Raw genomic sequence first — 27,455 nt, forward strand, 5'->3', positions numbered from 1 at the left:
AGGAACATAAAATGAGTGACTCTTTATTCATGTAATAATTGATTACTATTGTGACAACATCCCACCTTCTTCACATGGTTGTGAAAAGGTTTCACTTTAAATTAATTGGCATCACCGTGAAATAAATTACTTGACTGTGTCGTTGGGAAGCAAATCAGGCCCACATTAGATATAATTGAGGTGAAACTGTTATATAGGAGTTGTGTGGGTGAAGGCTGGAGATGGAATTTTTCCATAGGAAAAAAAATGTGAGAAAGGCTAATGATACTGAGACCAAATTGTTTTTATTTTTAAACAGAATTTTCTTCTCCTTCTCCTTCTCCTTCTCCTTCTCCTTCTCCTTCTCCTTCTCCTTCTCCTTTTCCTTCTTCTCTTCTCCTTCTTCTTTCTTTTGTTTAGAATGCAGAGGTTTTTTGGTTTGGTTTAGTTCAGTTTCAGTTTTTCAACAATGATTCATATTGATTGCTTATGTTAGGACATACATAATTGGGAAGATTAGCTGACCAGCATCCACTTAAACAAAAGGAAGTCAAATCAATCTAAATTTCAAGTCTAAAGAAATAGACTTGAAAGTTTCTTGAATTTTCAATTAAGAAATCTAGTCTTTTCTCCAGATTTATGAGCCAGAGTGCTACTATTGTTTAAAAGCCGAGATGATACTAAGTTTATAAGAAAGGATATCATAAAAGGAAACAGAAAATTTTTTTTCTCTGCCTTTATTATACCAAGAGTAGTCTCATCGGAAATACTACAGACACACACACTAGTTACTGCACCACAAAAAATTAGGAAAACTCTAGAGAAAAGTAAAGCAATGAAGGTGAGTAGAGTGAATTCTGTATATAGATAAACTAAAAAAAAGGCTAGGGAAGATAAAGTTTGACACTAGCTCATTTTTGCAATGCCCTAAAAGTTTTAGATTTTTACAATATAGTATTAATAAAAAAATCTGTTGATTTTATTTTTAGGCTGAAATAGATCCTTTTTAGGCAAATACAAGAAACCATATTTGCATAAAATTATAAGATTAAGTAATCATTATTAACGAATTCTTGCTATTTGATACTCAAATAAATTTGAAAGGATTTTGAATAAATTCATGGATTTTAGATCCACAATGGGTTGTTAAAGGAGCTAGGATTTTTTTAGGAATATATAATTTAGTTTGTTTACATCTGATCTAATGGAGGTCAAACATAATTGTTTTAAAATATATTCTGTAGGAACTGTCAGAAAGTAGAAAACATTGTGCCTGAGAAAACTCTTAAATTTGAAGGTTACATCTATATCAATATCTTGTAATTTTATTACTATTCTACTGCTCAGCTTAGTTTTTAATAGAAGCACTTCATTTCTTAAAGCCAATGACATATTTTTAGAAAACGACATTACACAATCATTGAATATTTAAATATTTTACCAGGAATGTGAATGTTGTTATCATTTTTTGCAAGTTAATCTTTTTTATTTAAAAATTCCAGTCATAAAATCACTCATCAATGGTAACTGATGAAATCAAATAACATATGGAGTGAAAGAGACATAAATAGAGCCACATGTGGAAGTTATACATCTGATATTTTACTGAAAATTGTCACTACCGACTGTTCCAAAAACCTGATTTTTTTATTCCAAACATATGCAATTGTTCCTTTTTCTGTCCTATTAATTCAGAAAACCTACAATTATAGCTTGGGATGGAGAATGAGTGGGGGAAATGAGAGGAAAGCACGGCTATTTAAGGCCTTTGGTTGAGATATAATACTGGTCCTGCAGCTCCCAATTTTTCAACAAATTGTTTTGACACCTAGTGTATTTTTGCTCATTACCAATCATCTTCTACTTCTCTAGTTCTATAAGTTTGATTTGTGGCTTCCTATGCATTGTTAGAGAAAACCTAAGAGGCAGTCATTCAACATGAAATCTTACTCTGTGATAACAAGAAAAGTTGCAAACAGTATAAAAAAGCAATTTGAATATTCAGTGGAAGGAAGAGTGCCTGGGTATTTGAGGATTTGTAGTAATTTAGATTCCCTGGCCTCAGCACAGTTCTAACAGGGAAGGAGTCTACACTGCTTCTGCAGGGACAAGAGCCAATATGGCGCTGTGGGAGAGAAGCACTGTTCTCACGGGTTCTGCCACTTACCAGCTGTTATTAGAGGAAATAACTGAGATCTCGTGTTTTTTTGTGTGTCTAAGAGGAAGGATGTGATTTTAGTTTCTAAGTTTCCTTCTAATTTTTAAAATGTTTTTCATCTCTGGGAATAATTTTTTTTTCTCCCTGGAAATAATTTTTAAGTTTCCTATTTAAATAGAGAATAGATTAAGGTTGGAACTTTCAGAATAAATGATGAAAAGTGTGTAACCATGTTCCACTAAGTGCACCTTTAAGATGCACTGAATACTTTACAATCAGTAGTTATTATGCTTTCCTTTAAAGAATTTGCAAATGTACAGGGAATATTCCATTCGCATGTGCTTAAATGTTTACTTTTCATGACAAATAGAAGACAAAATTTTGTCTGTCAAATGAATACTTTGTGGAAACACGAAGTTAGTCATGCTATTTGCCCTCCATTTTTAAATGTTCAAATAATCTCCAAATTGGAGTTATTAACAAAAATAAATAAATCTTTGCAAATAAAATGGAAACAGAAGATTTTTCTTGAATCTTTATAGCTTCTTGTCTTGACATAAAATTATTCATACTTATTCATATTTATGTATAGAAAGAAACAGTTTTAGGAATATCTCAAAAAATGCATTTTGAAAATTTCTTTGAGTTCCATAAACAAGTTCCAGTACTGAATGAGTGAATAGATGCTTAAGTCCCTAATTTGGGTAGATAATGTTGCAATATATATATATATATATATATATATACATATTTTATTTTGTGGTACAGTTACTACTATGCAGTTCATTCTATAAGGACTTATCTGTCCATTCATCCATTTTATTTCTCCTCTTTCCTTATGTCCATACAAATCTAAGAAAATCAGTCCTCTGTGCCCTCAAGACCTTTTCTACACATATGCCTATATGCTGCCATTGAATTGAACCAATTGATATATTTTGACAAAGTTAGATCCATGGTGTTATTATCTATATATGCACACATTCTTGCAGTTTTCTTTTTAATTAATCTAACAGCCATAACACACATTGTTATGTGGCAAATCTTGATTGAAAGGAAATAGTTGAATGCACTAAATGGAGGGTTGTGTTTTGGTTCAGAATTTCTCTTTTTACAGAAGGTTTTGAATAATGTAAATGGAATTTAAAATCACATATATGGTGCTAAACAAGCTCACACTCAGCAACACAAAGATATATAGTTCTTGAATTCATAATGTCATGAGAATATTCACTTATGATTTAAGAGTATATTACATCTCTATTAACTCATTTTTATTCTCCCGGTAGGAGATTTTTAAGTACCTGATAAAATGAATAATTCTAAACAAATGACCTAAAAATTCAAGCTTTACATATTAAAAAAAGTATTCTTCTGGAGTAAAAAAAAAAAGGTTTTCTAAACCCTAACAGAAACTTATGTTGTTTTTGTGTATTTAAAACATTTTAGCCTTGAGTATAGCGATTAAAGGTTGATCTCTCCTGTCATTTGTTTCTCCCCAAATTTTAACTTCATTACTGGTTTATCATTAACCTTTTTTACAAAAAAGGAAACCATTTTTTATGATTTCCAACTTGCTTGCCATTTACCAGTTTCTTATAAATCTCTGACTTTAGAAATCGAGGAAAAGAATCCTTGGCCATAAGACTGTAGATTAACTTCTGAGCCTCATCAAAACATTTGAGAGTTGGTTCTGCAATATTCTTTGAGATGAGGTCCCTGGTACTGAAGTCAATGTTGATCTGTGGAAATAAGTTTGCATATAATTACATTAGTTTAATCAAGGAATACATGGTTTATACAGATGGTAGATACACATATTATATAATTTCTTTTCTAAACACAAAGTTAATCTGATGCAAAACAGCAGAAAGGTCATACATTTATTTTTTGTAGTGTAGAACACATGTTTGGTTTAATTATATTTCCTAGGTTGAGAGGGTTGGCATTGACAGAGAACACAGATAAAGCCTTATTTTGAGATCAAACAAGATATTTCATGTTTTTAAATTTCTTTTCCCGCAAATCCTTTTCCCTTAGTACTTTGACCCTAATACTTACAATGTACTCTCCATAGACAGAACAATAAATAGAACTTACTAGATTGGCTTCTGCCAACCCATCCTCATTTTCATACTTCCCCTTGTTGTTTTCCCACACATCATTGCTTTTCATTCTGATTTGTGTTTCTTTTTGTTTGCCAAAATAAAGCAAATAATATCCCCCTCTTCACTGACTCCCATGCCTTCCACAGAATAGATCTATATGTGTATGCGTGTGTGTGTGTGTGTGTGTGTGTGTATATCCCTGTCCCCATACTATTACTATACATGAGTATTCCCAGCAAGATCTAATAGAGATCTATTATAGTAGACACACCATTCATCTGAAAATTTGTAAAATGCCCCAAACCTTCTTGTCAAGATACTTGTCCAACTCTACACAAATTCCAGGGTATATTCTGTGAAGCAGAAAATTTCATATCCAAGTTTTCTAATTTAAATGGAAAATATTCATGAAGTGCAAAAGAGATTTGAATCATAGATTTAAAAACATGAAAGGCAGGTGCTGTATCTGTCTTATTCATCTTTCTATTTTCTGGTCTTTAGCAGAATATCTACCATGTAATAAGAAATCAATAAATATTAGTTGAATAGAGTTAAAGTGTTTCTTGGCAAAATGGAAGAGATTACAAAAATGCCATAATTTGGGGGTCTGGTAAAAGAAAGACTATGAATGATAATTTTTGCTTATTAAATGGAGGTTAAAAGAGGAGGACATACCTATAATCAAACCTTTCCTCAGCTACTTACTTGCTATTCATATGAATGAAGTAAGTTCTATCATTTCTTTTAATCTTCGATTTCCATGGTATAAAAGGGAATAGGAATAGCATCTATCTTAAACTGTTTCAAGGACTAAATGAGATAAGTAATATCAAAATATTTTAATATTGTTGTTCCAGGAAGAAAAAAAGAAGAAAAACTTTTAACTTGAAAAGAATCATGAAAAGGCCACTATTTGTTCACAGATGTTCTTTGTTGAGAGACTTCAGCTACTCAGTGATCCCACATCTGCACTTTTATTTCTCTGATCATCCTTTTCCATCATCCATCAAAGTCTCAGGTTCAATGCTGCAACTTCCTGAAGACCTCAAAACCTGGAATCAATTTCTTCTTCGTTATGCAGGAAGATGGTACAGGACAGTGGAAAGACTTTGGGATAATTTTCTCATCTGTGTTCTAACACTTAGGACCTTGGTGACCAGAGGGGAGTTATTTTAGTATTTCTGAGCTCTACTTTCTCATGTTTAAGCTAGATAGTTCTTTTTAAAAATTTTTTTTTCAACGTTTATTTATTTTTGGGACAGAGAGAGACAGAGCATGAACGGGGGAGGGGCAGAGAGAGAGGGAGACACAGTATCGGAAACAGGCTCCAGGCTCCGAGCCATCAGCCCAGAGCCCGACGCGGGGCTCGAACTCACGGACCGCGAGATTGTGACCTGGCTGAAGTCGGACGCTTAACCGACTGCGCCACCCAGGCGCCCCTAAGCTAGATAGTTCTTAACTGAGTTGTTAAAAGGAATAAAACGAAATGATCCATATATTCACTGATTTCACAAATATTTATGAGTATCTATTATGTAAAAATGCTTTCTATACTCGGGAAAAGATAACCAACAACTAAATAAATAGCATTATTTTAGATTTAAACTTGAATGATGAGAAGAAGCGAGTCTTCTAAGGATCTGGGGCAAAACATTTCTGGCAGAAAAAAAAACAATGAAAGCAAAGTCCCTGATGCAAGAATTTGTTATGTTCTGAAAAGCTGCTATGCCTGGATGGCTGGAGTATAGAGTGTGACAAAGAAAGTTCCTGTAATGAGAGTTGCCTACGAGTCTTGTAGGGCTTACGTGAAGTGTAAAGAGTTCTTATTTTTCTGCTAGAAGCACTAGGAAGACCCTGAAGAGTTCTGAGGAGGGAAGTGGCATGATGCCATGTCGTGAACCTAGTATACCGCCTGCCTCATAGTGGGGATCAGTAAATAGTGGCCGACGTCAAGCTCTTGCAGTGGTTTTTAAACATCTAGGGTATTCTGTTTCATCAATCCTATCTTGTGTTGTGGGGATATGAGGATAAATATTGCCTGTTCCCTCCCTTAGCCATGCTGTTAATTGTTTAATGGCATCATCTGCAATTTGTTTAACTTTGTATCCCCCATAATAGTAAATATAGCAATTCGGCTCACTGAGGCATTCATTCATTGGGTGAGTTTTCACTGACAGCAGGGCTGGTGCATGCCTGGTACACAGTGCTGGCTTATTATTTTCATCAGAACTGAACACTTGCAGTAACTCCCCATTTCCTATTTGAAAACTCCAAAGCCTTGATTTCGGCATTCATGGACTTTACAACATAGTCCTACCTGATACAATTTTTTCTCTTCTAGGTGTGCCCTGTATTTCTACCAAGCTGGACACTTCCTTTCAAATTCCTTTTATTTTCCCACCTACAAACATTTTCTTTCATACCATCGTAGTCTAGCTGAAAGTCACTCCTTTCACCATCTTCTATGTCTGTAAGGCTACATTCAAGTAATATCCACCCTATGTCACTTAGGCTATATTTACATTTTGTGCATCCCTCTCTATGCCTTGAGCCATGTAAGGACTCAATAAATATGTACTGAATAAATAAAGTAAAAAAAAAAAGCTTCTATATCTGTTAAAAATCATGTTTAAATTTTGAAGAAAACTATTCCACTTCAGCCTAATACCAATAATTAATGTTATTTATTAAAATAGGTTAAAATTGTTCTTCTGACTTATCTCTCTTATTTTTCTGACTTGTCTGTTTTCCTACCAAGGAGCTGCCAACATCAGCTATGATAGCTGAGTGATGAGCAGATATACTAATCCCAGGAGATAATTAGTAGTCTTAAGAGACTGTGTCTCGGCAATTCAGCTTAATGTCAGTGACAAAACATCACACCCACATGTTTGTATAAATGTCATTATTTTCCTCCAAGTTCTTCAAGCTCAAAACATAGGAATCATCTCTGACATTTCTTTTTTCTCTGATCTCTCTCTTTTTTTCCCCCTCATTTGTAATTTTGTAATGGTCCTTTTCACTCATATTTCTCCAGTTTAGTCTTTTATAATGGAATTTCTTTCCTAAATTATGAAATTTACCTCTAGTCTGATACCTCTTCTTATAATGTCTTTTCTTTCCCTCCTGAACATGTGAAAGCATAACTACACCAGTTTCACCAAAATATCACTTTCATTGTACGAATATTCAGCTGAAAACCCATTATTTTTAGTAACATAAGCTTTACATATCTTACCTTGGCATTTGAACTTCCTCACACCCAGAGTCCAATGCGCTGTTTCAAAATCTCCTACTTGTCCTTAGCAATATCTATAAAACTGGTCTACTTTCTGTTCCTGAAGGAACTCTTGTACCTAAAGCTCTTATTTGTGCTGTTTTCAGCATCTAAGATCCCTTTCACCCCCACGATTTTATTCTATATAGATTTTCCTTATCTTTTATGATTTAGCTTAAGTTGAATGTCCTCTGGGAAGCCTTCCTTACCCACAGAAGGAAAGTCACTATAATTTCCTTATCATTACACACTATTTTGATGTAAAGTTTTTAAGATATTTGATTTCTTGATTAAACAGATTTAGGGGCGCCTGGGTGGCTCAGTCGGTAAAGCGTCCGACTTTGGCTCAGGTCACGATCTCACGGTCCGTGAGTTCGAGCCCCGCGTCGGGCTCTGGGCTGATGGCTCAGAGCCTGGAGTCTGCTTCCGATTCTGTGTCTCCCTCTCTCTCTGCCCCTCCCCCGTTCATGCTCTGTCTCTGTCTCAAAAATAAATAAACGTTAAAAAAAAAAAATTAAACATGGGGCGCCTGGGTGGCGCAGTCGGTTAAGCGTCCGACTTCAGCCAGGTCACGATCTCGCAGTCCGTGAGTTCGAGCCCCGCGTCGGGCTCTGGGCTGATGGCTCGGAGCCTGGAGCCTGTTTCCGATTCTGTGTCTCCCTCTCTCTCTGCCCCTCCCCCGTTCATGCTCTGTCTCTCTCTGTCCCAAAAATAAATAAACGTTGAAAAAAAAATTAAACAGATTTAGATACAAAGGCTTCTGTTAATATTAAGTATTCAATCTGATTATCAGAGAAAACAGATTTGTCACTACAAAGAGAATTCAATAGTTCATGATATGGAACTAACTCTTTTTGTATCTGTTGTCTTTTCCCTATTTATTTTGCTAATTCCCTTTTTCTTTGCATGCCTCTGAAAATATGCATTCTTTCATCTATACAAAGTCTTCTCTCCCTAGATGGTTTCCTTGATTACTCTGTTTTCATCCCTGGCAAAATATTTGGACACTGGCATTATCTCTAAAATAATCATAATGATATTTAAATATGATTATTTTAACTGTAAATAATAATTGTTGCTATTTATTAAATATTAGTACCGATATACTAAGTCTTTATATGGCTGTCTTATGTCACATGCACACAACTATAAGATATACACTATTATTACCCCCATTTTTCTGAGGGTAAAAACTAATATATATCTGAAAAAGTAGGCATTTCATTTGTAATCTTTCCTAGAACTTATTTATTTGAAATATTTTATTGAGTGCTTAGAAGTTGTGTGAAGGATCTGAAGAGGTGATTAAAGTGAAAAGTCCATCAAGAAGACAGATTTTGAAAAGGCAGTTCAAAGGAAATGAGATTTTAAGCAAATCTTTGAAGTACTGTCATGAATAGAGATTAAGAAAGGTAATTGCAGATGGGTGGGTAAGCCAGAAGAAGCCTGGTGGGGTTTGAGAGGAGGAAAGACAAGAACCTGGAGAGGCATGAAGGCACCAGATTATGTGGGACCTTGTAGTTCTCATTAAAGAATTCTTACTTAACCTGAGAGCAAGGAGGAGAATTTTAAGTAAAGGGGTGATGTACAAACATGTTTGGAAAACAACAACAACAACAAAAAAACATGTCACTGGTTGCCATGTGGTGTGATAGCTGGGTGTGTTTAAAAGGAAGAAAAATGAAAAAAAAATATCAGAAGTTCAGGTGGTCGGTGATGGTGAATTCAACTATGTAATTGGTGGGACATGCACATATTTTAAAGATATCTAGAAGGTAGAATGGGTGGAGCTTGTGATTGAATAGTGAGCTGGGATGAGGGACAAAATCTTTAAGAATGGCTGGATTTTAACAATATTCTGAAGAATGAGGTGACAGAAAGTGTTGATGGATTGGACATGGGGTGTGAGTGGAAGAGAAGAATCAAGGATGACTACCAATTATTTCACCAGAGCAAACAGAAGAACAGAGTTGCTATTAACTAAGATTGGGAGACTCAAGTAGAAGATAGTTTTGAACACAAAATCAAGACTCAGACTTGAATTTGTTAAGTTTGAGCTGCCCTTTAAACATTTTTTAATGTTTATTTTATTTTTTTTTATTTTTGAGAGGGAGAGAGACAGAACATGAGGTGGGGGGAGGGGCACCGAGCGAGAGGGAGACACAGAATATGAAAAAGACTCCAGGCTCTGAGCTGTCAGCACAGAGCCCGGCGTATGGCTTGAACTCATGAACCATGGGATCATGACCTGAGCCCAAGTCGGACCCTTAACTGACTGAACCACCAGGTGCCCCCTTGAGCTGATCTTTTAAAGAAATAGAACTAGAGGAAATTCCTGGCAGAGTGAATGTAAGCAGAAAGTAAGTCAGTCAGAGAAAGACAGATATCATATGTTTTCACTCATATGTGGAATTTGAGAAACTTAACAGAAGACCATGGGGGAAGGGAATTGGAAAAAAGTAGTTTCAGACAAAGAGGGAGGCAACCATAAGAGACTTAAATACAGAGAACAAACTGAGTGTCGATGGAGGTGCGGGGGTGGGGGGGCAGAAGGAGAAATGGCTGATGGGCATTGAGGTGGGCACTTGTTGGGATGAGCACTGGGTGTGGTATATAAGCAGTGAAACATGGGAATCTACCCCTGAAGCCAAGAGCACACTGTATAAACTGTATGTTAGTTAACTTGGCAATAAATTATATTAAAAAAAGAAAAGAAATGAGGATTGCCTTCCCTCATTACAGTGTATGTTGGGTTATGGGTCTGCACAGCAAAAGCAATTGATAAAGAGCAGTCAGTAAGGAGGGAAGAGATCAAGTCTTAGAAGTCAATTAAAGATAATATTTCAATTAAGAGAGAGTGATCAATTTTGTTAAATGCCCCCTGAAAAGTCAATTTGGGTGAGATGTGAGAATTAAGCTATCAAAATTGTCACGTCTTTTCTTCTCAAAATGCCTTGAATTTTCAGTAACTGGGGGAAGAAGTGAAAAATGTTGGGCCTAATACATATATTCTGACATAAAATTCTTTAAAAGAATCACTTCTGGGGCATGTCTGTCAACCATACCCTCAACTTTGCATTCATTTCAACTATGATTTTTGGCTGAGTTCTACCAGAAAATACATGGATGGATTTCTATCTCAAAAAGTAAGACAGAAAAGATGTTGAGCTCAGAGTAGACCGAAAGTGAGATCCATCAGGAAGTGGACTTCTAAAGATGCACACTTTCCAATTGTATGGTATTGAGGGGCTCCTGAATTGCTTGGGAGTTACAGGGCAGCTTAGACTTCGCTGAGCAGTCAAACTAATAGGTACAGAGCCTGGGCTGAGCAGTGTGTCAGTTGAGGAAATAAACAGAGATATATTATTTCCTAATATGATAGTTACTTGCATTGTGTTTGTCAAGATACTCTTTAGTTTCAAGGACTCCGAGAAATACAATATTTAATATGCTTATTTTTCAAAAGATTATAAATTATCTTAGATATCTGAGACCACTGCACTGTCAATCTCAGAAAACAAGAATTGTGGTTCTTCCAGAATGACAGCTGAGATGTCATCACAACCATTTAGAGGCTTTTAAATTCTGTCAGTTTTGAAAAGGCCTTGACACTGGTGACATTGACAGCAATCCATTGCATTAAAATGACTGCCTTCTGAATGATGTTTGTGGTAGTTGTTTAAAAACAATTTTATTCTAAAGATCCAGAATATTTTAGTACCCATGTGATTTTGTTAACTACGAGGCATGCCAGCCAAATTCCTCTTTGCTACACCAGTGGTTTTTAAATTCTTTTGGTTTTCAACAAATTATTTTATCAGGAAGAATACATTTTAAAGTGTACCATTTGGCTTTCCTGTGACCCTAAACTGTGCTTTATATAATTTTACATAATTTGAATGAAAAGTTTTCAATTGTGTTCTCACATTCAAATTAGATGGCCTTGTCCTCATTTAGAATGTATAGTGTAGCAGGAGACTGTCATTATGCAAAGGGTGTGTGCATGCATATGTAAAACACCTTACTAAAATGGAGCAGGCAGCATCTCAGACCTCATTCACAACAGAGCTTAAAAATTACTATTCAAATTAAAGCCGCCTATAATCATGTTTTTGGTTACATAATTCTATTTAATCACCACTAACACCTCTTCTATTACTTCATTTTTGGCATCATTAAAGGCACACGAATATTCTGAAATATATTCTCAAGGGGCTATTAAAGTTGAAAATAGCCAAGTTTGTAACATCTAGAAGGAATTCATCCCTGCACAAGACTTTATCCTTTTGTTCTTATTGGCTTTAGAGACAGAAATAAGTGACACGAATCGGGAGGTAATGCTAACATCTCAAATTGGGCAAAGAAACAAAAGAAATCATAACATATGAAATCACACAAATTGCTAAAAATAATGTACTTAATATGTATGGATAATGTATAAGGATTGCTAAAAATAGACGTACATAAGCAAAGCTATCTGGAACAGCTGCAGGGGAGTCAGAACGACTGGCTTCATTCAACAACACAAACATACGAATCCAAGATTAATTTCAGTAGCACAGGGATCCATGGAAGTTCAAAAAACACCTGAGTGTTTCTGTTTTCCTTTTTTTTTTTAAGACAGAGTGAGAGTGAGAGAGCTTTTGCGTGCATGTGTGAGTAGGGGAGGAGCAGAGGGAGAGGAAGAGAGAGAATCTCAAGCAGGCTCCACACCTAGTGCACAGCCACATGTGTGGGCTCGATCCCACTAACCGTGAGATCATGACCTGAGCCGAAATCAAGAATTGGATCCTTAACCTACTGAGTCACCCAGGTACTCCTGTTTTCTTTTTGAGTTGAAATGTAGCAACCAATTTTTCAGAGGCCCAAAATGATACTGCAAATTATTTGGAAGAAATACTCCCACAACTCTTTTTTCTCTTAATGTCATATTTGAATCTAAGCTTCATAGTTTAAGAAGTTATACAAATTAAAGAGAATATGAGAAGAGAAATAAAGCTTTTGTTAGAAAGGAAGATAGACTCTATGTGCCAAGATAGTTTTATACTTTTGCCTTTAGCATAAACATCAAGGTTTCTGGGCTATTTTGCAAACATATAAGATAAATAGATCTGAAGAAAGGAATTTGAAACCTAAAAGCATGGGCTGTAGACCTCTCTCCTCGTGGTCTGTTGTATCTTGATGATGCAGGGCTCATTACTTTTTCTCTAGGGCTCAGTTCATTTTCATCCATACAATGTGGATGATTGTGATACCTCTGTAAGATAGTGACAACGATGATCGGATGAGTCCACGTAGAAGCATTGTGCACATGTTACTCATGGGTTTCTTTAGCTGTGTTTTCCTCCCTTCCTCCTACCCCACCTCCTCCTCAGTTTGCTCCTTTTTCTCCTGTCTCTCTCTTTCTTTTTCATAGACTCTTTATTTTCAGAGGCAGAAATTATTGGGCTCCAGGAGGTGAATTACCCCAGTTTGCACTGCGACATACAGTACTAGGCTTCCTTCCCTACTGGACTAGCTTCTAGGCACTGGCTGATCCTTTTCTCCACTGTTCTTCCTTTCCGGTCTTCCCTCCTATTGTGTCTTATTTCCCTCTACATTCCCATCACTGGTCAAAGCTCATGAATTACTTCTTTTGAGATATATTTTATCACCCCCTAGAATCGGATTTTCCTGATGCATGCTACCACATTACCTGTATTTCCCTACTGCAACTCTCATGAAAGCTTATTGTAATTATTTTTTAACTGGAGTCCTCCCATCAAAATGGTTAGCTTTACCTGTTCAGGGATTCTTTCCTTTTTCTTATCTGCACCAGCATGATCCCTGACATGTATTAGACACTTAGTGATTAGTGCACCAAAGTTAGGAAATTAATAAATACGCAAACTCATTATATCTGGAGATGATTCTAGAGTTGGGGGGGCACTGTTGATAAGCAGCAACTTGTGGGGTAGGACAAAAACATCAACACACTGGGGAAATGGCACTTAAAAATGCAAAGAAAAGTTTTGAATATAAGATGGGGAATACAAAATTGGCAAGACAGTTATATCCAGAAGTGCTTCTAAATGCCCATTTTCATGGGCTTCTCTCTACCAATAATTCATGTATCTGTTTCCTTAGCTCATGACTCCATTTAAAGCTAATCTTAAAGGCCTTATCTCAATATCTTGTCTCACTACTATTCAATCATTATATCCTTCTAGGTTTAATGCAAAGAGTTTCCTCTGTAACTTTTTTTGTTTTTGCACTTAATCATTTGTTGCCTTGCTATTTTTTCCTAGTTCTATAAATTTCATTTTTAAAAACCCAACTAGATTCAAAGTTTTTTTGAGTCAAACCATAGTTTCAGCCTATTTTATTTTCTTGCATTTCCTTATCAAGCTGCCTGCTTCACACAACATATTGCTTTATACTTATGTGTGTGTGTGTGTGTGTGTGTGTGTGTGTGAATTCTGTTCTCCAGCCTAGACTGAACTTCCCTTCCATGGAGGTACTTTATCATATATGAGGGTGAATAGTAGGCACAGAATAAGCATTTACTGTTGTGAAATAAAATATGCCAATAAATAACATTATACTGCCTTAAAAATAAAAGCAAAAAACCAGACACAGATATTTAAAAAAGTGTCCTGCACACTACTCATTAAGATACCTTCTTCTTTATGACTATAGTTACTGCTTTGTCTTATGAATTATGGTGTCTTCACATTTAATAAATACATTTAACAATTAAGTACTTCACACCAATATCCTTTGACTTAAAAAACTGCCAATGTATTTGTTCCTGGATTGAATAATCCAGGATAATATGCAGTTGGATTTTGAATTTATATAATTTTAAACATCCCACTGTTGTATGATTTAGAACATTTTCTAATATCACAGAATGATGACATAAATATTTCTCTCTCTAATCACATATTTTTCCATCCTGACCAATTTTCTTTTCAATATAAAGGAATGATATAAATATAATATATATAAGTGACATAGATATAACATGAATATTTAAAATATGTCAGTGTCTTAGCTAATACAAAAATATTATTTGAATTTTTTTGAAGATTTCCATTCTTTTGAGATGAAGTATTATTTTCTTAAAATTTCCCAATATTATGAAATATTATGAAATTCTTTCCAAATTAAAGGAAGAATGAATACAAGTTTAAGAACTTTTCCGTTACCACCTAAAGGTACCTAATGTGTGTTAAGTAGAAAATATTGCTTGAAAATATTTTAACGTTATTAAAAATAATTTAAAAATATTGCTTGTCTAATAATTTTCTCATTTTCAAATCGCTTACTTAAAATACTTGGGTCATACTTTTTTTTTCTCAGTATTTTCTTCTAAAATTATTTAGGTATAGTCCATTCAATGAATAGCACTTTTTATTGGAAACTAGTGATTTGCTAACATGTTTGTATAATGGTTGTTTTCAGGTTGAAACTATAGCCCATAAGGCTATAATGTGACTTGTTTTTTTTTAAAAAAGAAAGGGATTACAATTTCTTAAAAGCTGTTCTGCATAATGTAAACCATTGACATGTGGTCTCATTCATCATTCTCACGTGTGTTCTGTGGTTGTTACATGCTTGTTTTATAAATGCTTTCTTAGATGAGGAAACTGAGGCTCAGAGAGATAAAGCAGCTTACCACAAAATTACAGGATTTGAATTAGATCTAGGTATCTCTAAATTTCCAATTTTCCATTACATCACACTAACTCTCTATTAGTGTAGAAACCACAGGAACTGTAACACTGTAAGTGAGAGGGCATAAAGGCCAGTTACAATTATTATCATTTCTCTGAGAGACCTAGAAGTTCATTTTTTTTTGTTGTTTTGTTCAATGTGCTGTCTTTGCCTGGGAAACTGAGAACCATTAGTAATGCCAATTTATAGACAGGGATTGTTTATCGTAAATTTAGTATAATCTAATTGTAAATTGTCTAAGTGCATAAATTAAAAATTGTTAAGTTATGATAACAACTTTATAAATGAGGAAATAAAGACACAAGAAGTGGAAAAGAAAATAAACAGGAATTAATAGACATTCGGATAAGATGACTTTGCCATTGTCCTTTACTTTAGGGTTTGCTACCAAGGAAATTGGTTATAATTTTGATTCTCTGTAAGAGTCACTTATACAACTACAACTGTATAACAAAATGGAGAATATTTTCATATAAATCTCATTCTTAAGTAACTGTTTTTACTTATGAAAATCATGTCTTCCAGCTTCCATATCAAATATATCACCTCATCTTGTTAAGTCTGCCTACTAGATAAATCTAGAATACTTCCCATCTTTTCTTTATCTTTACTGCTGTCTATCCAACTTCACCCCCCACTTCTCATTAGCAATATCCAAATGGTTGCAGTTTCTAGAAAACACCGGGAAGCTTTGTACCTCCATGTTGTATCACCATGTCCTCAGTCTGAAATATTCTTTCTTCAAATGCTGACTTGATATTACTCTTTTCATGACATACATTTTTCATGTGTGAATTACCCTGAAAAAACATCCCTTAACTCTCCAGATTTGATCACTTTTCCAGTGTGCTAAAATGAATTTTAAATGTGGCTTTATTATTATATTGCTTTTTGTATATTTGGCTGGTTTTATTACAAGTCACTATCTTCTGTTTCATCACTTCACTGTGTGGACAGGTATTCAAAAAATAGATTTAATGACTCAACATACTCACAGTTGTAATAAAATTAAACTAAAGCTGATGGACTACAGGGAAATATCTTGAAGACTGTGATTGGTATATAATATAAGAGGCAAATGCCCTTCAGTAATTTGGGAATTGAAAAATAATAATTTGTTTAGAAACAACTAATGGCAAATAATAGGAAAGATAATGACTATTTCAAATATATATATATTTCTTTGTTTTCAGTGAATTTTATCATATTCAATAAAAACATTTTTAGACACTTCAAGGAGAAAACATAATCTACTACTTGAAAAGCAGTCATAAATTTAGTTATATTTATTTAGCCAATTTAATTAGATGGACAAATTATAAAAAGCTGTAAAATTCTTATATCCTAAAATAATGACTGTGCTGTTTGTTTAAATTATTACTGTGTAAATTTATTTTAGAAGACAAGACTAGGAAAACAAAACTGTTTTGTCAAAATTGATAATTTATTATATATTGTAAGATTGAATGAAAAGGTGGCATTTCTTATTAGAAGACTTTTCATGCAAATGTTTGAGAATGATATTCTAAAACAATCACTGTTAATTAGATGAATTCATAAAGAAGAAAAAAAATCTGGCTTTCAAATCAATATCACAATAAATAGGATATCTTTAGAGCTGATTTCAAAGCCTTTTAGGGAATGACACATTAATCAACTTGACAAATCTCATACACTATATTTTCAATTTTCCAGAATTATTTATTGATTCTTAGATGATGACTGGGAAATGAATGTTAAAATAGCTCCACAGCAGTTAAAAATCCACCCCCTGCCTTCACCACCCCATGAATTCAAGGCTGTGCTTTAGTGGCTCATATATATGCCTGTAAAGTTATACTAGCCAGTGTATGCTGTAGTAATTAATGTCCAATTAAAACTTGAACTACTGCTACAGCAACTTTATGTCCTGGACTTCCCAAAAGTGTTTTCATTTCACCTATTCTGTTCTTTGTCCCCGTAAGTACAATAACCCTTCTTACACCATGAATCCTAATTTTGGATCAGAAAATATGATAACTGTCCCTTTGGAGGAAACTGATATTATACCTCTATTAGAAAAATGACTTGTACCAAAAGTTTCTATTTGGTACTAGTAATGCAGTGTAGCTTTCTGTTTGCTATTTATGCATTAAAACTCTTTGCTTACAGGATATCATCAGTGGGGAACGGAAGTGGTTTTAAATTATAAATTGCTTAAACTTTAAAGTGAAATGTTAAAGGGGTATGTGAAGATGATCACAGTTTTGGTTCTGAAAATGAAATCAAATATAAATGAGATGTCACACACATTAAACACTTTTTGGGGAGCTATTATCAGTCTTTCCAGGTTTCTTTCTAAGGCGTTTTCTACTTTCCTGACCTTAAAGCAGTGCAGGTGGGTCCTGATCACATAAAACAATGTGGCTCACACATTGGCTCATTTTTGCCATTAAAGAAATAAAGGTAAGCAAATCTGTCTTTTGAAAAATAAGACATTACATGCCATAATGTGGACATCCAAACTACTAAAAGTGAAGAATTCATAATGTTGGTTAGTAGCTGTATTCCCCCCACATATTATTCTTAATTTGTTAAATAAATTAATCTACTCTAGAATTCTATTCCATGTTGACTACCATGATTTACAACAGGAAAAACCAAAGTGAGCTTGAAATGCAGCAACACATTTAAATAGCATTTCTGTAGGGTTAACTTTAGAGCAATTTAACTTAAGACAATAAATACTATTTTTCAAGAGTATGAATGTCGTGCTAAAGAAACAAAACTTCTGGTCAAAGTTTTGGTCAAAGAAACAAAACCTGGCACATAACAGGTGTTGAAAAATATTTGCTGAATCAGTAAAAGATAGGATCATCTTAAGACACTTCTATTGGAGTTTACAGACATTTTCTATTTGAATACATAGCGACAATTTGATTTCCCTTTAGATGGATTTAGTGTCTTATAATTGGGAGCAGGTTTGCTAGGAGATGAATATTCACTATTCTAGAATATTCTACTCACCTCTTTAGGGGCATCAGCTTCAATGAATTCAGAATAAATCATCTTGGCTTTAGAAGCCATCTTTTCTGCACTTTCTGTTTTTTTGAAGTCTTCACAGGCAAGCCAGAACTCAACATTTTCTTCACTAAACTCTGATTTTAGAAATGTTCGAAAAGCATCTAGACCAGCTGTAAAATATAAAAGAGAAAAATTTAAGAAACATTCAGTGCAGTATACATAACCAATATGAATACGTTGTATGATATGAGTATTTACTTAGTATTCAGTGGCAAATATTTATCATCCTTCTATATATACTTATGTTTTTGTCTTTAAGTGTAGAAACCTTATTTTTGATCAGTAATCATAAACATAAAATAGTCTTGTCTCTATGTATCCAATTAGCTCCACTAACAAAGAAAACCTGTACTTTTCTTTCTAGATCTGAAATGTCTAGGAGTTGCGTTTAGGGGAAAGTCTTTTTTTTTAAATGTTTATTCATTTTTGAGAGAGAGAGAGAGAGAGAGAACGCAGGGGAGGACAGAGAGAGAGGGAGACAAAGAATCCAAAGCAGGCTCCAGGCTCCAAGCTGTCAGCACAGAACCCAACACGGGGCTTGACTCACAAACCATGAGATCATAACCTGAACCAAAGTTGGACGCTCAACTGACAGAGCCACCCAGGCACCTGTAGGGTAAAGTCTTGATAGCAGTTACTTTATGGGAAACTGCATAGGCTTTAGCTTTCTACACCCAATGCACTAAGCCCAAATCAAGCTAATGATGTTAAAAGCAATTCCAAGTAAGAATATCTTTGTTACCTTGAGTCAGTGAGGAAGCACAATTTGATGCTAAGGGATTAGATTGTGTGGGTTTGGGCTCAAAGCAAAGAAGGAAGGACTGGCACTTATTAATTTTGGATGAATATATTGGCCAATTCTAATCTCTAACCCAGGAAAATAATGGGCAAAATACTTGGAGTGAATGCTTTTCTTCTTGATGTGGCGATAGGCAATTATAAGTCAATGAGGCAAATAAATGGGCTTTTCCCCAATGTTACCTTAAACAAAACACTGATGTCCCTCCAATCTCCCTCATGGCACCTACTGTAACATTGCCTGTTCATGGTGTTTTTCTCCTGCTCCCATGTATTCTCCTGAGCATGGATTTGTTCAGAAACTTTAGACCAGGGACTGCAAATAGGCCCACATACTTGCAGGCTGTTTACTTTGCCTCGATTAGTATATGCTATTTCCTTTGAATTTAATAACAACAGCTAGTGCTTGCAGCCTATGATTCCCATATGTCTTATCTCTCCCCATTATTTTACTTTCAGTCAAATTTACACATGTGTTATTCCTTGCTCTCATAGATATTTGAGTTTATGACCACTTGTTTAGACTGTTCTTTTCTTTATTTTTTCATCAAAATGTGCCCTGAAATATTCTTCTTTGGCATATATAGAGCTCATTCATGAAGGTAATTCTTGCTAAATTGTTTAGGGATGAGTATGGTTAGGAGTGTGCTTCTAGTTAGCAGGTAAGAAAAATCATTATCAGATTCCTGCAGTTGATGGACTAAGCCAGTACCTTGAGTTCACATTATACGGTTTCATAGATTGTACACTTCTGAGGTTGGTATTTGTTTATAAATGAGACTATGGATCTCTCTGAGGAGGAAAATATACATCAGTGCTTTTGCCTCTGGGAGGGATCTTGCCTCTGGGAGGGTACGTTGGTGGCTTTCTCTTCCATCTGCCACGAGAGTCCCTTAGCATGTCCTCAAAGCAGCTCTTTCCTGACTGTGTGCTTAGAGACCTGATCCTTCAAGTTCCAAAGCTGGGACTAATAAGCTTGTGGAGAATCAGGGGAAAAGGAAAATTAACTAGTGAAAAAGAAAATGTTAGAGATAGTTTATGAAACAGAAGCCAAAGTCAGTTGTTTGTAGGTTGCTGCAGGTACGAAGCAAAATGGTTTAGTGAAAGAAAATGGGAAAGGCTTCAAGGGAGCAAGATTAAAATGTCTAAAAACACTGGATTAAAAATAGATATAACCATTTTTTTTATTATTCGAAATAGCGTTGAAATAACAAGTCATGGCAAAAGGTTATCAGGTACCAATTAAAATTCTCAGTAGAAATATTGGAGAGTGTGGATGTCGTTAATATGTGATCACTATAAAAAATTCAATTAACTGCACATTTATTGCATTTAAAAATACATCCAAGAAGCTTCTGTGACACAAATTTAGGTTATAAAAATCCTCTTAGTAACACTCAATTAAAATTTCCATGAGTTTTATCCAAACTGATGAATTTGAGGGGTCAAAACAGAATTGATGCTAAAATCTATTTTATATAGAGAATGAAGTATACTTTAAGGATACGGGAAGAATGTAGATTCCTGTCTGGCAATATTTTATATGTGTGTCGTTAAGGTATATGAGGCTTCCTCCCAGTGAGGATTATCTAAATGCATCTTAGATGGGAAGTTAGAGATCAAGAAACTTACTATTTTCTCACATCCTACCATTTTAACGAAGGACCACTCTGAGAGCAATTATCGGCTTCTCTCCCCCTGCCATCACTAGCTTTAGGGCACAATGGAACAGAATAAACAGCTAAAATGAGTTAGCGATCCTTGTCTTGAACACACTATTTTACTGAACTCTGCTTCTATTCTATATATACAATATGAATGATCAAAAAATGTCATGTGACTTTGGAATAATATGCTACATATGATTAAAATGATATAATCTGAGAGCACTCTCTACAAATTGGAATGGCTCCTGGTTAGACAAATGGAATAAACAATAGGTGTTGAAACCTATCTGAGAGCCTATGTGTGGTACCTGTAAGACATATCCCCAAGATGACAAAATAACTAGATAATTTGGTGAAATCATTTAGCTGTTTAAAGCATTACGAAGCATTTCCTTTTTGTAAGCTGTTTTTGGTATTATAAAAAGCAAAAACCAACAGCTACTCAAATGAATCTGTGTGTCTTCTACTCTATGTGGGCACGAAATAAAAAAGATCAGGAGATATGTTGAGGAAAGCATTTGCCTTCAGCTCAACATCTTCTATGCCTCTGGTCTGTAGTGTTGGCCCCTGGATCTCCCCTACTCTGGAGCCAGCCGGATCACCACCTGCAGAGATACTTTCTTAAGGCTTTTTGTAAACCTGATCTGTCCCACTGATTATACACTTAAGTAGAAAAGAAACGCCATTCAAAACTTATAAAAATGCAATTCCATATCTTTGATGTCTTTGGTACATGTTCTTAATTGGATTCTAGGAGCAACGTGGATTCTTTTATGTCTATGCTTTAGGAATTCGTTGTTTAAGAATCATAAAATCAGAATAATTTTGTTTAATCCAATCCAATTTTATATATGAATAAGCAACTATGAAAAATTCACCCAACTTTATTATGTTTTAAACTTTTCTAGCGACGGCTAGGTGACTCAGTCGGTTAAGCATCTGACTTCGGCTCAGGTCATGATCTCACAATTGGTGAGTTCGAGTCCACTGTCGGGGCTCTGTGCTGACAGCTCAGAGCCTGGATCCTGCTTTGGATTCTGTCTCCCTCTGTTTCTGCCCTTCCCCCATTCATGGTCTGTCTCTCTATGTCTCCCAAAAACGAATAAACGTTAAAAAAAACTTTTCTAATATTCTGATATTTACTTTACAAATTTAAAGTGGAAATTCCATTTGATTAGTACCAACAATACTAAATTTTAAATATTTAAAAAAATTTTTTTTCAACGTTTTTTATTTATTTTTGGGACAGAGACAGAGCATGAACGGGGGAGGGGCAGAGAGAGAGGGAGACACAGAATCGGAAACAGGCTCCAGGCTCCGAGCCATCAGCCCAGAGCCTGACGCGGGGCTCGAACTCACGGACCGTGAGATCGTGACCTGGCTGAAGTCGGACGCTTAACCGACTGCGCCACCCAGGCGCCCCTAAATTTTAAATATTTCAAAATATATGTCTCTGTAGTGCCATTTCTTTTTCCTGTATGCAATAGAAAGCAAAATTATCTATAACAGAAACAGAAGTTCCATATGATTACTTTGAATCAAATTCTAGGGTATTTTATTTATTTATAATTGGCCCAAATTGCCTTATTGAGCCATATTAAATATAAATATAAACATCCACACAGGTACATATTAATACATTTAAATATGTTTTTGTTTTCAGTAGAAATTAGAATATCAGTTGAAATAAATACTTTAAAAAGTTTTTTTAGCTTCCAAGACATGAAAAAACAAGTCATTTATTTCAATTTTCAACTTTTCAATAGTTTGTGAATTTTTTTCAACTTGTAGCAAGAACAGTCATTATACATACATCAAATGATAATGAGTACAAAAAAAATGACAAATTTCTCACTTCCTATTTGGGATTTTCTTTTTGTGTTAACGTTTTGAGTTTCTATAATCTTGTCTTATTTTAAGTCCAACCTAATTCCATTTAGGTTTGAGACCTAAATTTGTGAGACTGTTGGAAATCTTACACTTCAAATATTGATCAAACTCATATTTTATGATGACTACAACGTTCAGAATTTAATGATTTACTTTTAATCATTATATTTTTAAACTTAGTTGGATCTTACCTTGATTGGTTAAAAGTGTGTCCATATTTTCAGACCACGCCATTGTTTCTGTTGTTGGTGACCTGTAGAAACAACATCTACCCTTGACAATAGCATTGTGATCTTTTTCTTCTATAACCTACAGTAATATTTGAGATATGTGTATTTGTTGAGTTATGTAATTTAAAAGCACCATTAATCAAACTGCAAAAGGTAAGCAAAAATTATTTAATGTTTTTCATAGTGGACAGCAATAGCAACATAAAGTGGTATATAATTTGATATCAGCAAATTACTTATTAATGCCTAAATGTTATTAATGCTTAAATGTTATTAATATTTGTAAATTCTTATATTCTAATAAAGGTGCAAAGGAGATATTGCTCATGGTTCTATGAAGTATATTGAGTTTTTCTCAACTATAAATATATTAATTGTTAATTTACATGGCATTACTCTAGTCTATTTCTGAAAAGTTTTCATGATAGCAGTAGTGATGAGTGAACTATTTTCTGAGTTTTCACAATATATAAAATTATCCATGTCATAATTGTGTATATCAAAAAAAAGTAAAAGAAAATTTCAGTTAAGAATTTCTAACACGTGATGATCTTGAAAGTATTTATTTATAGTATTTTGAGAAGATTTTACCCCACTCTGAGACAGACCTTATTTCTCCTAAGACTGGTATGCTTCCCATTCTGGGATGATTTATTTAAATCTAGGTATCTGTCAGGACAGAGTAATATCTTTTCCAAGGAAGTCAAAAAATTTATAGACTTAAGTCTTCTGAAGAAGGTATACTTTTGGGGATATGATGTAGAAATAGTAAATCAGGTTTAAGATATAAATTTTCTGAGATGCAAATATATCATGCATTATTCCCCTTAATAAACTAAGATCCTGATGAGATAAGCTCCCAACCATAGAAAGCATCTGCTACCCAGAAAAAAAACTTAGATCATGTAGCTGTGATGTGCAAATGACCTACTTATGGAAATGCATGGGCTAATTTTTGAAAGTTTTTATTAAAACAATTGATAATAAAATAGAGTCTCATATCTAGTAATTCTTATAAATTTTACATTTGCATGTTAAGGTGACTAATCTTGAATACGCTTTGTGAAGTGATCTCTATGCTTTTATATCTATTACTTCCTATAATTTGCTGCCATTTTTATTATTTTTGTTGGGATTGAGTGTGCTTTCTTCTGTGGTTGCAGATTTGGTTCTATTTTCAGATAATAATGGCTGTCCTCATTAGAGGGTGCACAGAGAGGGCTCTGTGACTGGGAATTCATTTTACTATCTTCCATTACTTATATTTCCTGTCTGAGATTTCTTTGCTGGTGGTAGACAGATGATTTTTCTTTCTCCCTTGATTTATTAAATCTTAGGGACACAAGATTTTCTGTGAAACCATTTTGAAATTGTGGGTTTTCATTTAAATGGACTCTTAAAAAATTTAGTTGTTCAATTTCTATTTTTCATTAATGGAGAATGGGACTGAAACTTAGATTTAAATCTACATTGAAGAGCTTTTGTGCACTATAAAACCTGTTACTCTAACAAGCTTATGTGATAATTCATATGACTCAAATATTAGATCTTGTAAGAATTCTACCAAATAGTGCTAAAATCATCACATGGTCTCCTAATGTGCACATGTCTAAAAATATCTCTATTTGAAGACTGATATTTAGTGGTTAACAGATTATTTTTAAAAAGCCTACTTTCCATGAGTGGAATACATGTTAGTGAACAGGGCAGTGAGGAGTTTTGAGACAAAGCCTGGCTGCACAGTACACCCACTTTGAATGAGGAACAGCCACCAAAAAAAAAAAAAAAAAAAAACACAACAAAATACACACACACACATACACACACACAAAAACAAACAAACAAACAAAGAAAAACCACTGAGAAACAATCTAGGCAAAAAGCATTCAGGGATGAAAATACACTTCCCCCATTGTGTAGGTTCTCTGATGAAATATTGTTATTTTCCACTACCAAGAACAGTATGTCTGGTCAAAAAAATGTTTGTTGAACGTAGAAACAAATAATGAAGGAATGACCAAACCCCGAATAGTGACGGGTATTAAAACCTTCAGTGGAGGCAGCGCAATGGCTTTCAAGATGCTGGTAGATGACAGTGGTAAGATGATTATTGAAAGCTATAGTTGAATGGCATTAGCATCAAAGCGTGTAATGGTGGAAGGAAGAGGAGACATGATGCGAAAGCATCATTGGGAAGCGACAGACTACAGACCTCACTCCCATCCCTAAGAGATGTGAAATTGGAGAAAATGGACAAAATCCATTCTGAAGTCATCAAGGCAAGTCATGTCATTTAGGGAGAGCCAGATTTTGCATACACTGAAAGCAAAAGGAATATTCAGTGAAGACCTTATCAGAAGTAAAGGAGTCTTAGGAATGGAAGTATTGAAGTAAATGGTAGCTATTCTAGTTATCTTCATTAGTGTAGGAAAACAGTAAAAACAAAGGAAGAAAACAAAGTCTGAAAATGGTGTGATACCAAGGACAAGAGAAAAAATGTAATGTTTTGAGTTAAAGAGATATACTAGAATATAATTTTCTACAGATAGAGAATATTATAGGTAACGGAATTAGAGATACTGGGATATTCTAGTATTATTTATGGTCCACCAAATGCTGCATTATTATAGAAGGTAAATTTGCCTTTCAGCTCTCTGAAAGAATACCTCTGCAGGTGTGTGATAATTCCTGGAATGCTCTCAGCTAACAATTTTCTAACCTATTTCAAGTTTGACTTGAAAGGTTCAATTTTGACTACCTGATATGATGGGAGGGTTGGTGGTAACACAGTATTTACTTTTCAGAAGCTAGGTGAAATGCAACTATTTAAAGAAATAATGTTCTTAATTTGCTGTTTAAAATTTTAACTTCTGGGTTGATTGTATATTTACAATTCTCTGGAAGAGTAAGTTATTGTTATATATGAATAAGCTGAAAGACAATATTTTTAGTAGCATCAAAATGTACAACAATGTATTGAATGTTTGCAATCTATACCACATGGTGTTCAGCATGTCATATACTTTACCTTATTTAATCTTATAAATGACAACGTGTTTTAATCCTATGTTACAAATGAATAAAGAGCCTCAGAGATGCTAATGACTGGCGCAATACCTTGCATATACTAATAGGCAGTTAGAATTCAAGCACAGGTATATCTCCTTATGACCCAAACTCTTTTTACACTTCTTCCTTGAATGAATACGTCAATATGCATATGCTTGTACTTTGTTCATGTTTTGAAACATTTATAATAAATAATTTGAAATTGCATTTTCTCTGATAGAGTTTATTGCATTTCACGCAAATATTTCCTCTAAATAATAGCTGAATTGCAGTAATTGAGGACTCAATAGAAACTTTTCAGAAGACAGATTCTTAAATGTCACACGTTATCAAATGAAAATAGGACATTTCTCATGTTAGACTTGAGAATTATGTTTTATGTTTTAAAAAATGCAACTATATAAATGTTAAGAAAGAAACTAGCGAATTCAAATTGGTGAAAAAAAGAAGGTGGCTAATTTAAAAATGTACTAACTTGGTTAAATTTTACCTGACACGTGTTACCTTGAAAAAATGGACAATGTGCCTCTCTGCTATTTCTCTCTCTTTTTAAATTTTGTTTTGATTTTAGTTTTAACTCGAACAGAGCTTTTGTCTGACTGTCTGAGTGTGTGCATTTCCTGAATAACTGTGATGCATAATCAGAGTAACTTTTTGTATGTGTATGATTTGCCATGAAAATTCACCATGTATCTGGAGCCAAAATTGCACTTAGTGTTTCATGGGGTTTTGGCTGATTTCCTTTCTGTTTCCTTCATTAAGCGAACACCATCAAGGCCAGCAGTCCCCATATTATGTGTCCGGAGAAGAGCCAGGCCAGATGGGAACTGCGTGAAAGCTACCAGTTATCTTGCTAATTGTGCCAGCTAGAACCAGTTGTATTGCATTAAAAAATGTGGAATCCAACAACTTAGCTGTTCACACTCAATTAGCAGTGTGCTGGAGAATGGGAAATTCAAGCAAGGGGTCCATGTGCTCCAGGAAGTGACAGCTGCTTCCTTACCCAGCACTTAATATCTGTTTTCAAATTTCTCAATAAATATTGCAATAATGAATAATTTTTGCAAGGATCAGACATATCTATGTCTCGAACTCTTAACATTTCATTATTTTGAAAAGCTTCACATAAAGAAAGCTCACCGGTTTTTCTCCCTTTATAACCTTGCTTTATATTAGCAAATATAAAGAACTAACTGCAAAAGCAAGTCATGAGCTGTTGACATATTTTAGAAAAGAAGAAGAAATCAATAGAGAAAGGGGAAGAAAATAAATCAGTAAGAAAGACAACAATTAGCATATTTATCAGAAATGAAGGAAACAAAACATCGAGACTAATGAAGGCTCAAGTGTTTCATTTGTACCTCTTCTGAGATAAAAATAGCTTTAAAAGGCAACTCACTTCACTGGCATTTTTCGTTCCACTGTCTGACTGTCACAGATGATGTCGAATTTCTCTTTCTGACTGATCTTCAAGCTGAAGGTAATGTGACAGCAGGA

General features: G+C 34.5%; 1 protein-coding gene across 1 annotated transcript; it reads right to left on the reverse strand.

Annotated features, from left to right (window-relative positions):
* Positions 1-3,675: 3,675 nt before the first annotated feature.
* On the reverse strand, positions 3,676-27,368 carry RGS21 (regulator of G protein signaling 21). The gene is made up of 4 exons (XM_030303468.1): positions 27,358-27,368; positions 22,851-22,927; positions 18,248-18,414; positions 3,676-3,879 (listed from the first exon to the last, which is right to left on the reverse strand). The coding sequence occupies exons 1-4, from the start codon at positions 27,366-27,368 to the stop codon at positions 3,676-3,678; spliced, it is 459 nt and encodes a 152-aa protein (XP_030159328.1).
* Between the last annotated feature and the right edge of the window lie 87 nt (positions 27,369-27,455).

The sequence above is a fragment of the Lynx canadensis genome, chromosome F1 (genome assembly GCF_007474595.2).
Source record: "Lynx canadensis isolate LIC74 chromosome F1, mLynCan4.pri.v2, whole genome shotgun sequence".
NCBI classification, from domain to species: domain Eukaryota; kingdom Metazoa; phylum Chordata; class Mammalia; order Carnivora; family Felidae; genus Lynx; species Lynx canadensis.